The sequence below is a fragment of the Dreissena polymorpha genome, chromosome 12 (assembly GCF_020536995.1).
Source record: "Dreissena polymorpha isolate Duluth1 chromosome 12, UMN_Dpol_1.0, whole genome shotgun sequence".
In the NCBI taxonomy this organism is placed as follows: Eukaryota; Metazoa; Mollusca; class Bivalvia; order Myida; family Dreissenidae; genus Dreissena; species Dreissena polymorpha.
This window is the reverse complement of record NC_068366.1, coordinates 47,266,641-47,282,649: the sequence shown is the minus strand read 5'-3', so window position 1 is coordinate 47,282,649 and position 16,009 is coordinate 47,266,641. Positions and strand designations below refer to the sequence as shown.

The 16,009-nt window shown below is 34.4% G+C and overlaps 1 protein-coding gene across 1 annotated transcript; it reads left to right on the top strand.

Annotated features, from left to right (window-relative positions):
• Positions 1 to 1,107: 1,107 nt before the first annotated feature.
• On the top strand, positions 1,108 to 15,367 carry LOC127852304 (low-density lipoprotein receptor-related protein 8-like). The gene is made up of 10 exons (XM_052386235.1): positions 1,108 to 1,314; positions 4,100 to 4,144; positions 4,441 to 4,612; positions 5,036 to 5,208; positions 10,896 to 11,009; positions 11,543 to 11,671; positions 11,855 to 11,887; positions 12,976 to 13,170; positions 13,697 to 13,778; positions 14,043 to 15,367. The coding sequence occupies exons 1-10, from the start codon at positions 1,251 to 1,253 to the stop codon at positions 14,083 to 14,085; spliced, it is 1,050 nt and encodes a 349-aa protein (XP_052242195.1). The 5' UTR covers positions 1,108 to 1,250; the 3' UTR covers positions 14,086 to 15,367.
• The last annotated feature ends 642 nt before the right edge of the window (positions 15,368 to 16,009 follow it).

Below are 16,009 nucleotides of genomic sequence, written 5' to 3'. Positions count from 1 at the left end.
AACATAAACACAATCTATAATAAATAAGATGTAGTTTTTTAAATATATAAGTGATCAACTCAATTAAGAAGTCGCCAATATGAATAAAACATATTTTACGATGTATACCAAAAATTTGTTATACTCAATCAAACCAATAGTTTAATGTTCAACATTATCAAAATAATTCTTCGACATAAATAGTTGTATGCAGTATGATAATTCACGAAATAAGTATATGATAACACTTCTTCTTGAAACTATGATTTGTGGCCGTTAATCCAAATGCTCAATTTATTAAAAGGCCAAGGTCAACGAATCTTAATTAGGCTCATTTTTGTTGTTTTTCCCACTATCAACTCAAACAAAATTGAAGATACATGAAGCTCGGTCTTTTTCCGTTACAATTTTTTAATAATACATGTTAAATGACGAAGACGAACGTTTAAATCCATCAATACATTATTAGAAAACTTCTTTTTAAAATGAAAAACGCACGCGACTCAAATGTGCTGAAGTAGTCAACTTACAAAAAATAATGTAAGTCCTGTAAACATAATATCAAATATTTCACTTTAAAATAGCTATAAATGTTCATTGGCGCCACCTCCTTATTAGATCGCCACCTCCTTGGCATTGGCTCCATCTCTTTTTGAAAAATGCAAATTTATCTATTAGATCGGCTAGAAGCCGATGTTTTTGTGCACGCATCAACTTGTACAGGTTCAAAGCAATCGTTTTATGTAATGAGAGATTTAATTGGCAGGGAATTTAGTCGTCACACAGGCAAAATATATCGATTTACTTTTACGAATTCTACCATACCAAAACTTATAAAGGTCCTCACGTTTCCAAATGGGTTGTGATTGTATGTTTCTGTATATTTTTAGATGAATTTATAATCGCTGAATCGCACTACATTGACCGATTTTTTTTAAATATTGCGAAATGTGTTGAAAAACATATTAAACCTAATCACCCTGTTAAATTATCCGTTAAATTTCAAAACATCCGGGCCTGAGCGCCACCTCGGAAGTTGCATTGGCTCATTTATTAATGCATCTCAAAAAAGAGGTGGCGCGCGTGATTAACGGCCGTGTGTTACACGTCAATCTGTTTAAAAGATAATATAACAGCTAATCGGCGTGTACCCTTAATATGGGTTATCCTTCCTCTTAAGCGCAGGTACAAATATAAATAAGCGATAACAGGTGCAAAAGGAGTCAAACTATTATGGAAATGGTTATGATTTCATATTTTTGACGGACGAAATGCCACACGAAATCGACGTGATTTACGCAACTCTGTTCTGTACATTTCTGGTTACTGTTACTGGTAAGTCCTTTAATCAAGTAATCATGTAAAATATGCATTGTTATGAGTAGTTTCAATTTACCTAACTTTTAACTAATTTTGTAAAAATAACTTTACAAAATAAATGTAATCATTGGAACATCTGTTCGTGTATACATATTTCATTGAAATATGTTTTATAATTTTTCGGCGTAAGCTGTATTAAGCCAGCTTTTCACCCTGACTTGACCTTTGTAAGTGTCCAATAATACTCAAATAAAATTTCCCGCGGCTAGGTACGAATGAATACACTTCATTTATTCCATTGGCTGATTTGAGTATAACACCAGAACATTGGAAACATATCCGCGTCTTTGTAACACTGTTTTACTGCATGAAACAATTTTATCTCTTATGAAAAGGCTCAATAGATAGAACAGTTTTACAATCAATTTTCCAAATAAATACAGTTTGTGCGTTCACCTTTTATTTTCAGAGAATTACCAGCGCAAAAGCGGCCATTTGTGAAAGTCAGAGTTTATATACAGTTCATCACCGGAGTTCGAGAAGGGGTTGCGATCATTGTGTTACACCGGTCTTACTGACAATAACGTAGTGACTGTAATGCATTGCATTCAATCCGCAAGGTATCAAGGTCAGTTTGCGGTCAGTTGCAGAAATCTTTATATAAACGCCGTCTCGTAAACTTTGTGCACTTGAAGTCTGTTTTGATCAGAAAGATACTAAATAAAGATATTCGGCGATATTATTGTGGTATATCAATCATCGATTTTTAATATGGTTTCAACATTTGCATGATAAGGACCAATTTTGATAAAATTAATTAGAAATTTTTATCCATTTAGACCAGTTTATTAAGCATGAGCACAATAATTCACTATACTATAATTATTCAATTAAATAAGATTCGAGTATTGCCGGCTGACCTATATGCACTCGTTTATTTTCATGTTGTGTTTTTCTATTCTGTAAATATAGATATCTGAGCAATAATATCACATAAAGCAAAATAAGCCACGAAATCTGGCGCAACACCCCGTAATTGATTTGCTTATGATGTAGCTAAGAACTGGGCAGAAAAAAGGCATCCGCTACTTTTTATCTCATGGAGATAACTTTTGATCGTTCATAAACATCGACCACAATCAACGCCGTATATCTTTTTTAAAGATATTTCTTGTTATTTTTATACCTTATTTAAGTATTTATAATTTATAATAATTGCACGTACCATCGGACTCAATCTAGTTGCATTGCTTGTATTTTTTACTCGATGATATTTCATTAGTGCTGGTAGCCTTAGAGTTTACTCATAGGTCGGCGACGGGAGGTCAGATAGGTAAAATACATCGGAATCGGAACTATATGTTGGCTGGCTTTAAGCGGATGGTGACTTTACAATATTTACATTTTATGGTATTGTCTTGCCTTGCACTCACATGCGCTCATAAAGATACCAATCGATGTACAATTACTCATAAGAAATCAGTTTTGTAGTGATATGTTCATGGGCAGAATTCATTTCTGTTGAAACCAAAACGGAATTAAAATTTAAAAATATGCTTTGAATGTTGAACGGAAAAGTTCGATACATTTAATCGTATACTAAAATAATATATATACCGTGTTTAGGTCTCTTGATTGATTTCTTGCAAAATTCGTTTCTTTGTTTAATCCTTTGGTACAATTTGGTTTACCTATGAATTTTTGACATCGCAAGGAAACACATGTAATAAAAAATACATCACGATTGAAAACGGTTTTATTTAATATACCGCCCTTGAACTTTAACCCAGTACAAATGTACTTTATCTCCACAGTAATCTTATTTTTCACGTAATCAAAAATAAGAATACCCTTATCCGCGTTTTTATGAACATATTGATTATCTGATATAAGTGTTTCATAGAATTCGGGATCTTTCTTTAAATCTACGTCTCACGCAAGTCTACGTAGAAAAGTAAAGATTGTCTTCAGCGAAAACGAAAGTATAACCGAAACTAAACTTATTGAGTGTATTTCAAGCAACTTTATCAGCGTCGGTTACGTAAGCATTTTAAGCTGAAAGATCAAAACAACGACCTCATTGAGCGCAAATGAAATGCGTTTGCGAAATGTAGATGTGTCAATAGATTATAGAAACGGATATAAATATTCATGTTAAGTACAGAATTCAACACCTTATATCATACACTGTTGATTATCTTGATTAGCCAGATCAGCAATTAAAACATTGTACCAGCTTTAACATAGTTCCTCGTCTCAAATGCGTATCAAAACATGAATTAAATACATTGATTAATTTTCAATTAATCGAAAGAACTAGGAGGCAAAATATGGCAGAACATTTCTCTCAAAGTATGGTCCCTTAGTCCAATACCTAGTAAATGGTAAACTGTCCGGAACATTTATATTTTTTTTAAAATATAGGGATATTCAATTACTTTTACAGAAGTGATAAGCTTTGTAAGATGCCAGAATCCAAAAACATTGGTTCAAGATCAGTGTCCTGAGATTATGTTCTAAAGACTTTTTATCTCCAAACTTTTACTAAGAAATAAAAAAGTATTCATTTTCAGCTTTTTTCAAATTTGTTTCAAGGATTTATCACCAGCATTGCCTACGAGAGTAACACTAAACTCGATGTAGCCTAGCATAACTTGTCCGCTTGATTTAGTCTTAAGTTTACAATTTACAGGTTAACATTTATATAATATATTAGAAACTACTCAACTGCCACTCAGAATTTATCTTGTACTGTGAACTTTACTATAGTTCATACGACAAAATGCTGCTTTTTTTTCAGGCGTGGTGCCCAGCTGCAATGAGATTTCAAACAGCACAATACAAGGTAGTTCATTATAAAAATACGTAAAGTGAAAAAACAATATGAAAAAGAGCATATATTTGTATTTCAATTAATTACAATATTAAATTTGAATTTATGCTACGTTTAAACATATGTAATATAAGCGTTTGCTTTTTTACATGGCACTGAAGGAAAGAAACACACGTTTCAGGTTTGTCATAAACATGTTTAAGTGCCGGATAAATTATGCATGTCTTCAGACTTGTTTTATTCATATCTTGGAATCTTTGAAGTAAAAATTATTTTCAATAACGAGATACATATGGCACTTCCGACAGTTGCCCGGATGTGTCACAACAGCGTCGTGGTCGGTACGAAGGTCTATATCGAGGCCGACGACGCCGGCAACACCACTCTGTCGTCGGGAGTTTCGTGCACGTGCACTGTGACCACGCAGGTCGGCAAACAGATGGAGGTCAAGTTGAAGTTCAATGGAACCTCAAACCAAATGTAATAATGATATACAATAATTACACATCACCTGTTCCTGTATAATTATTTCACCTGAGGTGCTCTGTGGCTATATTTTAGCTCAACATTTTGAAGAAAACAGTATATTTATCGTTGTCACTTGATACAGCTTAAAAGTATATCAATGCAAAACAGACACGCAACACTTAGATATGTATTAACTTGTGATTTGTTGACATTTTCTGGTACATTTTTTACATTTGTGCTAAATACTTGTTTTAACATCTTCTAAACCATAAATAAACTTTATATAATAAACTATCAATTCTGTGCGCTACAATATTACATCGGCCGTTTACAATGCAGTCAACTGCAATCTCTCACATGTTTTGTATGTTCATTATGTAGTGTAAAACAGTCCAAACTTCCTGTTCATATGATCATGTTTGTTCTTACGTATAGATGCGGCACCACCATAGAGTTCACAGGTCTGGGCCTAAGTGACGGGCCTGAATCACACTCTTGTAATGACACAACTTTCATCGTAAACACGCACAAAAACAGCACCATGAACTTGGAACTACGGAAAACACAGGCACCACACCTGTCTGCCTACTGCATATCGTTAGAGTTGCGTAAGTACACACACATATTTTCGTTTTCGTAACAGTTACACTTGACCTCACACGACCTGCAAGAAAAATAGTTGCACAATATGGATTACATCTTCATAAAATGTACGCGTCAATAATTCTTGGATACTGAAGCTTCGATAAAGCAGCCATATTTTGGTGATCGAGTGTTAAAGCGAGATTATACGATTTTTAATATGTGTAAAATTGTAATATATTGATAAAATATGCTACAATAACACATAATAGGCAAGCAAAATTATACATTGAAGACGAATTTCATAAAATGCAGCAAAAACAAATTAGCGCCCCGAGCCGATTTTGACGAAGATATTTCGTACATATTGTCCTTCAATAACCGAAGCATTCGGCTTTCTAGTTAGTGTTCGTGTGACGTATGAATAGATATCGTTGCAGGAATTTATCTGCTGAAGGCACTGTAGGTGTTCGCTGTTGTAAGTTTAGACGCAACTCAGTTTTAAAAACTATGTTATAGCTTTTTATATTGCAAGTTTTAAATGAACGCAACCCATTCAAATTTATAAAGAATGTGTCTTAAAGCACTTGTCCAGATGTGTTTTTAAAATCATTAATAAAAAATACAATTTAAGCTTCATTGTGGGAAAACAGGGCTTAATGCATATGCATTAATTGTCATCCCAGTACCAGAGACTGTCTTTAAACGAAAAACACCATACAATCAGAAAGTGTCGTCCTTTATAAGCTTGTGCGAATTGAACAGCTAATTAGTGTGAACAGCTAATTTTATCTGACATGCATTAAGCCCCGTTTTCCCTGAAAGCAGCCAATATGTACAGATTTCAATGAAAACACCAGAGAAGTAGTATAAAAGGGCCACAAACTCACAAAATGTCTACTTTTAAGTTGTACACTAGTGTGTTAACAGCAGAAAACAAAAATGATTATTTTCATAATATTTAAGTTTGTATTTAATATATTCCAATGAAATTTGGCATACATATACTTTAGTATACAAACAATATGTATGTGTAATTTGGTGGTTGCAAGTTATATAGTTTTTGACTTAAAGAACAAGTTTTTTGTTGTCTTTTTGAAATTCAAATTTCCCTGTAAATGCACTTGAAAGGTTATGAACTGTACCAGTAGTTAGCGAATGACTCAAATCAAGTTTACATGTAAATACAGATTCAATCCTAAACCAAATAGCTGTCTGCTCAAACAGTGTTTCTATTTATAAACACTCTAATGTTAGCAGCAAATCACTGGCAAATAAACCCAGCCCACAAGTTAATGCAGGTTAACATTTTACCACCGCAAAATCAAGCAATTGAGATCCGACTTGGTGAACTATAAGCAGACAGATGTGGCGGTTGAGGCACGAATGACAACTCTGCTAGGAGAATGGCATTTGTCGTCTGCATTACAGGCAGTGGTTGTCTTTTGATAGCGTAGTTAAGCCTTCTAAGCGCATACTGATTTGCAAAATATGCTCTGTAAAATTAGCGTGAGCTAACGCTCATACTAAAAATTAACCGTTGAACTAAATTTAGATTCACATCGTGCATGTATGATTTACATGCTGGCGAATTCGACTGTACAGCCTTTTTCGATTTCAGAATAAAATATCTGGCTTATTTCGCATTTTTCGACACATGTTCTTCTTAACTTGAGTTTTTAATTTATATTGAAATATTTGTTTAATAAGTTTCTTGCACATTTTATATAAATTAATAAATATTTGACAAAATCGTATAATCTCGCTTTAATTGGCGTCGCCCTGAAGGGCGGCGACTAGTATGTAATGCATTTTTTTTGCTTTTGGGAGAAGTTATTTTACGGATCAATGTATATATTTTTGTTTTAAGATTATCTTGCATAGTGGTGATTTTTTTGTGTAAACAAGTGTAACAAGAAATATCTTTAAAAAAGATATACGGCGTAAATAGTTTAATGAATGAGATCAAGGATAGCGAATGTCTTTTTCTGTGCAGTTCTTAGCTGCATCACACGCAGTACGGGATGTTACGGGGAGTTTTCGCGACTTATTTTACATTATAACATATTGCTGGTCATAAACCTATAGATACAAAACAGAAAACCACAAGAAGAATGGAAGTGAAATTTAAACATATGAGTCAACCGGCCACACGAGAAGTATCCGTATTTATAGGCGCGTTCTTCGAACAAACCTGTTTTAGTGGTTTGTCGGGCATTGCTATTTGATTCGATTATTAACAGTATCAATTATCATCGTGCTAATGCTTAAAGTGATATTATGGGCATTTTGCACTGTTGAATTGAGCTGAAAAGAATTAACAGGTCAAAATAGTTAGTTAAAATGTGGTTACTGATTAATTATCTGCAACTCACCTTGCTACCAGTTGTTTATAAAAATATATTTTATATTCGATATTCTTACGTGACCCACCCAGTCCTGTAAGCTGAAATGATCCGTAAAACAATTTCGTGTCTTTGTGTCGTATGAACAAATCTGCACTAAAACTAAATTTAGGTTCAACTCGTAAACGCATGATCAGTTGTCAAACGAAAGTACGGTTGATATTCAAATGCATTATTTTTCTCTTTCTGGTATATTGTTTTAGTATGATGATGCTGCATTAATTAAAATAAGTGTATATGAAGTAGAAACATCAAAAATAATCAACGGTTGCGATAGACACCTATAAACTGTTACATGCTCATAATATCACTTTAGTACATTAGGCAATATGGACGAATAATTATTGTTAAATTTATCAACAATAATATTTATCATTGTATTGTTGAAAACACATTAAGAATCTATTATTTACATACCATAATTATATTGCTGAATATCTTCATTTAACATATTTCTGGTCTAAAGAAAATTCCAGGTCACCTAGTTCACGGATAGCGTCTTTATTATATAACGATTATTTTACTGGCCGCCAACTCCGGTGATGACCTGTATATAAACTCTGAATGTCCGCGAATTGACCCGATATACCTCGCGGGTTGAAATGCAATGCTTTAAAGTGAGGCCTCGCTTCCATTGCTCTTTATACTTTTACATGTTAACATGTTGACAGGAATAAGGAAGTAAGTACTAAATATGAGAACATAGCCTTTTAAGTATAAACGCTCTTGCGCTGGTAATACTCTGAGAATAAAAGGTGTACGCACAAACTGTATTGATGTCGAGAATTGAGTGTAAAACTGTTCTATCTATTAAGCCTTTTCATTCGAGATAAAATTGTTTCATACAGTAAAACAGTGTTACAAAGACGCGGATATGTTTCCAATGTTCTGGTGGTAAACTCAAATCAGCCAATGGAATAAATGAAGTGTATTCATTCGTACCTAGCCGCGGGAAATTTTATTGGAATTTTATTGGACACTTACAAAGGTCAGGCTAAGGTGAAAAGCTAGCTTATGCAGCTTACGCCGAAAAAAAAGTACTGCATTTGTGCATATTACATTTATTCCAACATTTATTGCCAATAATGCAAAGCTAATAGTTTTAATTAATAACTGATCCACAACTGATCACAGTGAGATCACAGGGGAGATATCACAGGGACTGGGCAAATACGCGAAACTTTCTTGTTTTGTATAAAAACAAATGATGTTTTATATAAAAATAAAACATAATCAAAATATATTTATTTTGTGTTTTTTCTAATTTGCTTATTTAGTGGAGAATCAATGTAGTACGATATTTGACGACCTATCGCGCAAGCAAGGAAGGCGTAGTGGTACGAAAACGTACAATGTATTAGTTATAAATAGAGATATAATAACGGTCGCTATACACAACTTCACCAAATAGCAGTTCATAAGTGAATGTCAGCCGAAATAGCTCAGTTGGGAGAGCGTTAGACTGAAGTTGTTTACGCAACAGTCATCTAAAGGCCCCCTGTTCAATCCCGGGTTCCGGCACGAACGGAACAGTTCGGCGGCTGACAATTTTTTCAGTCAGGTTAATAAATATAATAAAGCTTTATTTTATGTAGACATTTTAAAATCCATTTTTCTACAATTGGACATTTTTCTTAAAATTAATGGATTCAACGTGGTGACAACGTTAATGTAAATTTCTTCAACCCCTTAAATATATTATAAAATATACACGTGTTTTTATATGAACAAATAAATGCAAACAACACATCTCATGTATTTTTATGGTTGCTATCATAGGTCTATCCCTACCACATATAGAGCGCGAAGCGCGACACGTATTATTGATTGTAACAATTAGTTGCGATAAAGGAAGCAGCCGCTTATCAAGGAGGAGCTGTGTCCCAGCAACACGTTTCCCTAGAGTCAAGCACTCCTCGGAGTTTTTTTAAGAACCACATATAGAGCGCGAAGCGCGACACGTATTACTCTACAGGTGGTATTGGCCCTTTAGCATTATCCGACCATTACGTCCATAGTTATCTTCCTTAGAAGTTGAGAAAGTTTGAAATCCTTGTTCGAAGTCCAAAATTTTCATCCGATTGTTCCCAAACTTTCACATGTTTTTTTTTATCAATGAGGACCCAACCCAAACTCTATATGAGCAATATCGGACCATAAGTCCAGAATTATGTCTCTTTGAATTTAAAAATAAAAGTGAAAAACTGCTTGGTTAGGTGATTATGTCAACATTTTTATCAGATTCTTTCCAAATTTACAGTGTCTTCATATCGATGAGCATTTTTACCTCATTTAAAATGAGAAACATCGTGACAATAAGACCAGCATTTTTTTCTATTAAATTTGACAAAATAAACAATTTCCACTTGTTTTAAAGATTTCACAACTTTCGTCTGAATCTTTCCAAACTTGTTAAGTGTTTTTATATCAGTATAACTCGAACCCTATTGAAAATGATGAATATCGGAGCAATAAATCTATTATGATCTTTTACTGAATTTCAAAGTATTGTGAAATGCAGCTTCTTTATACAATTTACAGTTTTCATTCAAATTTTTTTTCAAACTTGTACAGTGTTTTCATATCAATGAGTACTCAACCCCTATCGTAAATGAGCAACGTAAGAATAAGTTCAGAATCATCTCCCCTTGTAGTTGAGAAAAATATGAAATTACGCCAACACGATGAAGCAGATTTTTTAAAACCTATACAGTTCTGTTCATTTTAATGAAAACTGCACACGGATACTAGTAAAAAAAGGAAACCAATGTAAATAAAATGAAATATGAAATATTTGGGGGGTTACAACACAAAATCATAGATAATGGCTATTTGGGGGTTATAACACAACATCATAAATAATGCTTATTTGGGGGTTATAACACAAAATCATAGATAATGGTTATACCAGTATCTTTTTCTATTTTGTTAAAAATGATCGGCCAATATATTAATATTTACAGTAGAAAAAAAAACGTTCCATGTAACTTCATTGAGTGCCTTTTACACTGAAATTCCCGACGCCCTTTGATGCTTTGTAGCTCTATGTAATGCATGTATCATATATACATATCTATAACCAATGTATCCTGACAGTTAAGCAAGCATACACATCAATAAGTATTATGGGTAATCATGATCACATGAATACTTTGTGCTATATTTGCTGTGTATTTCTTATAATAAATACTCGCTAATTTACCTATCAACATTCTAATCTAATTTTACAGACATAATCTTATGGTCGGATTGTTAGGTAAAGATTTTAAATATGAACAAGTACATGTATTCAAAATTTCTTATTTCAGACTACTGTAGGGAATATGAATTCCAGTGCAACAGTGGAGAATGTATACCGTTTAATGACACGTGTGATGTCAATCCGGATTGTCGAGATCATTCCGACGAGAACTGTACTAACGGTAATTATTGCATGTCATACAGTATTTACTACTCAGCATTCGCTCGTGCTATTTAAAAATAATAAACTGATATTAATATTTAAAAAGGGTATACAGTCACGTACAGTAATCACCATAATAGTCTGTTGGTCGGTCGGTTGGATGGTTGTTAGCATTTCATGCTGAATATAATTCGAAACTTATTGAAATTCTCACTTCATATTCAAAAGAACTTGAGCGTGCGTGATATTTTCGATTTAAGGTTCAAAATGGCTGATATCGGCCATCTTGGCAGATGCTTTACACGAAAGTTAATGAATTTGACGAGCAAAATGCAAAGAAATATTGAATATGAATGCCTAATGGTCGAATGGTCATACTTAATGATGTTATTATGCTATTTCGGCCAATTGTGCTATGAGAATATATATCCCTTACAGGCGATTTATGTAGTTGTAATAGAGCCTTTTCAATAATTTATCTGCTTTATCTTTACAAAATAAAATGTATGTTAAGAAAGAAAAAAAGTACATCAGTTTTCGTTTTTCTTTCAGGAATTGTTCATTGTATCGAGGGACTGATTCCATGCCCGAGTGGAAAGGGCTGTATGGGATCTGCGGGTAGATGCAACAATCAAACCGATTGCTGGGATGAATCTGACGAAGTAAACTGTACTTCAGCGGGTACGTTATTAGTGGGATACTGAACTTTTTCTACACCAATTAAAAAGTTCTAGCAATAATTTTGTGTGAAGCTATTCAATAATTGTTTTATATAGTATTGTTGTAGGCATTTGATAAAATGAATTACCAAGAGGTACACTCGTATTTGGTATCAGTGATATGTTTTCAATTCGTTTATTTCAGTTGGTGTGAAGAATGCTGAAGAACCCGGTCAACGTCAGTATATATTCATATTTTAAAAAACTTCAAAAGGGTTGAAAATATAACAAAAAACTGTTGATGAAGAGTACATTCGGAGTACGGTGCAAAATAAAATATAGACAATCAACTAACCGTCAGAGCTACTTATCTCAAAATTAGTATAACATTAATTGTCTTTCTGTGGATGATCAACCTCAAATGGGGCTGCTTGGTCGTTTACTTATTATAATCCATGCTCCTATTCACGGTACTAGTCTTATTGTCTAACCAATATAGTTTAACACACATGTTGTGAGTCTTCCTTTGCCGGTTGCCCGAGCTTGTCGCTTTTCCTGTACCATAGAATGCAGTCTTCTGTGCACATTACTCAGCAGACAAGCCTAACAGAAATAGCCAAACGATATTAGTTTGTATGACATAACTGTATATCGCAGGAGAACTAATCCATGTCTCGAGATCTTTCATCGTCAAGAATCAAATCACAACTAAACATTGTGTATGTATGTATGTTGTTAGTTCCTCCCACGCCTTCGGGCGCACGCTGACATTGAGTGTGTCCCTGCGCTACTATCTAATAAACTTACAAGACTCACGAAAGTGACGCTTTAAGAATTAAAGCTCAAATGCCAGCTGTTTAGCTTTAACTGAAAGATATTAAACTTAGGTGTGGACTTTCGCTGTGGGGAAACCGGAGTAGTCAAGGCAAAGCCATCTGTACGATACTAAGATCAACCAAGGCCACATGCGCCGGGAGTGGTGATTGAACCCGAGTCGCCTAAATGACATTCGGGTGTACCAACCACTGCGCTTACTGCCCCGTTTTTTAAAACATCGAACTCTCTTATACTCCCCACATGTGATGGTGCTAATACGTTTGTTAATGAATGCGTTACAAAGCGTTCATGGGATTGGATTCAAAACAACGGTCTCACTCAATAATATTGTATATGCCTATTCCGCTACATAGACTGTTAATTTGTCTTGTTCAAAAGTAATATACAAAATTGTAAATTTCATTCCGTTACTATTACAAAATAAGAAACATCGGAAATTCATCCTTTTGTTGGAATCAACCCGTTTTGTATTCCGGTTTTTCTACGCAGATGAGCAGTCGACTCCTCTCATCACAGTCACGTGCACTGAAAGCAAATTTGAAGCTCAAACGACAACCGCCCCTACAACAACCACAATCGGTGCGCCAACAACAGCACCTTCAACTACAACCGGTCCAACTGAAACGATTACCGGCAACACGGACGCGTCATTTTCTTCTCCAGACCAAACTCTGCTGGTGATATGTAAGTACACGTCTGTTGGAAATAATCCGATACATATCAAAATTCTTTTGCAAATCAAATAAAAATGACTCTTATGAATTTTATTATGAACTAAACTGACTGACTCTTTTACAGACAAACATCGAGGATGCATTTAAGCCTCGCTCTGGGAAAAAGGGACAAAATGCATGTGCGTAAAGTGTCGTTCCAGATTAGTCTGTGCAGTCCGTACAATGTTATCAGGGACGACACTTTCCGCATTTATGGACTTTTTCGTTTTGAACGAAGTTCCTTTTTTAACAACAATCTAGTGTAGGCGGCAAGTGTCGCACAAACAGTAACAAAATACGTTCGAAAATCAGTTTGATTTAGTTACGATGTAATTATGTTAAAGACATTAACTTTACAACACACCGGAACAAGTTAACTGTGAACATTCTCAAATCGAACAAACCATATTTAGAAATGCGCGTTGAACATAGTTCTTTATAATAATTACAATTATCATTGTGGTTTGAACATTATTAAATATGCTTTTCGTTTGCAGTTGCTGTCGTGGTGTGCATATGCGTGTCGGCACTCGTCGCGCTCTGTGCCTGTTCAAAGAAAATTGAAGACAAAAATAAGAAGTAAATGTTGTTAATGCTTTTGTTACTAATGTGTTTTTCTTAACTCGCGTATATTATTTGATTGGCGGTGTGCATTCTAGTTTGTGTATCACTGATAGGTGAGCCAATCTTCGTAATAACCGTATTGCAATACTAGCCTATAAGAATGACCGATGTAAATGTGTTCGAGAGAAATGCAAACATAGGTTTATATTCGCTTACCTTTGCGTAAAATGTATTTGTAAGATATATAATTGTTCTAATTGACTTGTTTTATCTTTTCAGACGTGATAAAAGCAAGGTGGACAAGTTTGGTCGACCGTTATAGATGAACGAAGCAATACACGTTACTTATCTTACAACCTCTTCTTATACTATACTTAATATTTATTCTTCTTAGTCACGGCAACCCAAGTTTAACCTTCGACATTGTCTCTCAAAAGTGTTACAGTTTTAAAGTATAAGATAACAAGTTATAAAGACAGTCTGCATACGAACTGACTACAAAGCCGATGTTTCAAACGATAAAGAGAGAATATTCTAATCCTATTACAATCATTACTGTCCACGAATAGTCAACATTAGCACATATTCCATATGACACGTACTAAACTGCATATTGTATATACTTTTTACCAAATATATATTATGCATAATATAAATAGATTATTTGTGATTTAGAAGTTTTTCAAACGCGGATGTACAGTTTTAATATAATATGCTGCTAATTTTAACTTTTTTATAATTGGGTTTGTGGGATCATTAATTATGTCAAGTGAATTCGCATTAAAAGTAAAATAAACATTTAAGTAGGAATTTTAGTAGGATTTTTGTGCATTTAGGCATGTGTATAACACAAGTATACCATTTGCAAAATGGTATAAAACCAAAAACAAATTCAAAAAGATAAAATATTATCCCTACTCGTGATGTGAACCATAGACCTTCGAGGAATGCACCGATTCGTAACCAACGGGTCATCTAGTGAACGTACATTATACACAGTCGGACTATGCAGCCTGATTGCGAGATTGCGAAGTATATATCGTGTTATCGTATCGTGATCCCGAGTTTTCGCATCGTGCTGTCGTATTCTCGTATCGTGATTTCTATCCTCAGCATCGTGTTCTCGCCCCACAGAGATCGACAACGCGAAATGAGCAGTCCTGACGAACACCGTATGAAGGTGCCGTGGTGACACATCTTTGTACGCTCAGCGAAGAATTCCCTGAAACTATGTACAATCCAAGCGAACACGTGGAACATATGTAACTATAAATAATCCAGAGCGTCGTGTGGTGCCTTAAAGCAAAGAAGACTAGTTATGGCAAAATTACCAAATAAAAAGTACGACACGTTTGATAGCCAATGCTGATTCAACAGTACCATGGGTCTTTGAAATAAAACCTTTACTAGCAATACATGTACCTAATGTGTGATGGCATTACTATTATGAGTGAAACACCCACATCATATAGTTGTATTATTAATTCACTGTTACCGGTATATCGTTTTTGCTTAGGGTCGGGCGTATCCAATGTCTGCACTTGTTTATGCAGCTTGGTTGCTATTGCGCTTGTATTAAATTTACGTTGTGCTTGGCCATGTGATCATAATGTTTTAGTACCTATCCATACACTTGATATTATGTTATGTTCCGCATGTGGCCTCCAACTCACTATTATGTTCCATTAATGATTTCCTGTGATTTTTTCTAAACTCATCAACAAAAGTTCTGGATCATACTGGTACCAGTACCAATCTCAACGGTTTCGGGTGAGGTTTAAAGAACGTTAATTGCATCGGAAAGTGATTGATCTTGTGCTCTGGTCTGCATATTACCATTATGTAGTTATATAGAAATATCGTTCAAAGGTAAAGTCTTTTATTGCTACTTAATTTGGAGTATGATGCTAAGAGGTTAATTTCAATGCATGCATACTTAAATGTTTTATTGATCGTTATTGTCCAAGTGTGTGGTTTCGGACTCTTCAAACCGGTTTTAAACTCCGGTACTTGTTCAATGACCATTCCGAGGCTTGTTTCTGCCATCTTAGATAGATAGACTTTTATTTTCCTCCATTCACGAAGAGCACAACATATACTACTAATAAAGATTATAAACAATGAATCACAATCGAGTATATACACATACAAGAGATCAAGATGGAGCAACTCAATACAGCCATTAGATTATTTACAAAGATAAGTAACAAGACTAGAGTATATATATATATATATATATATATATA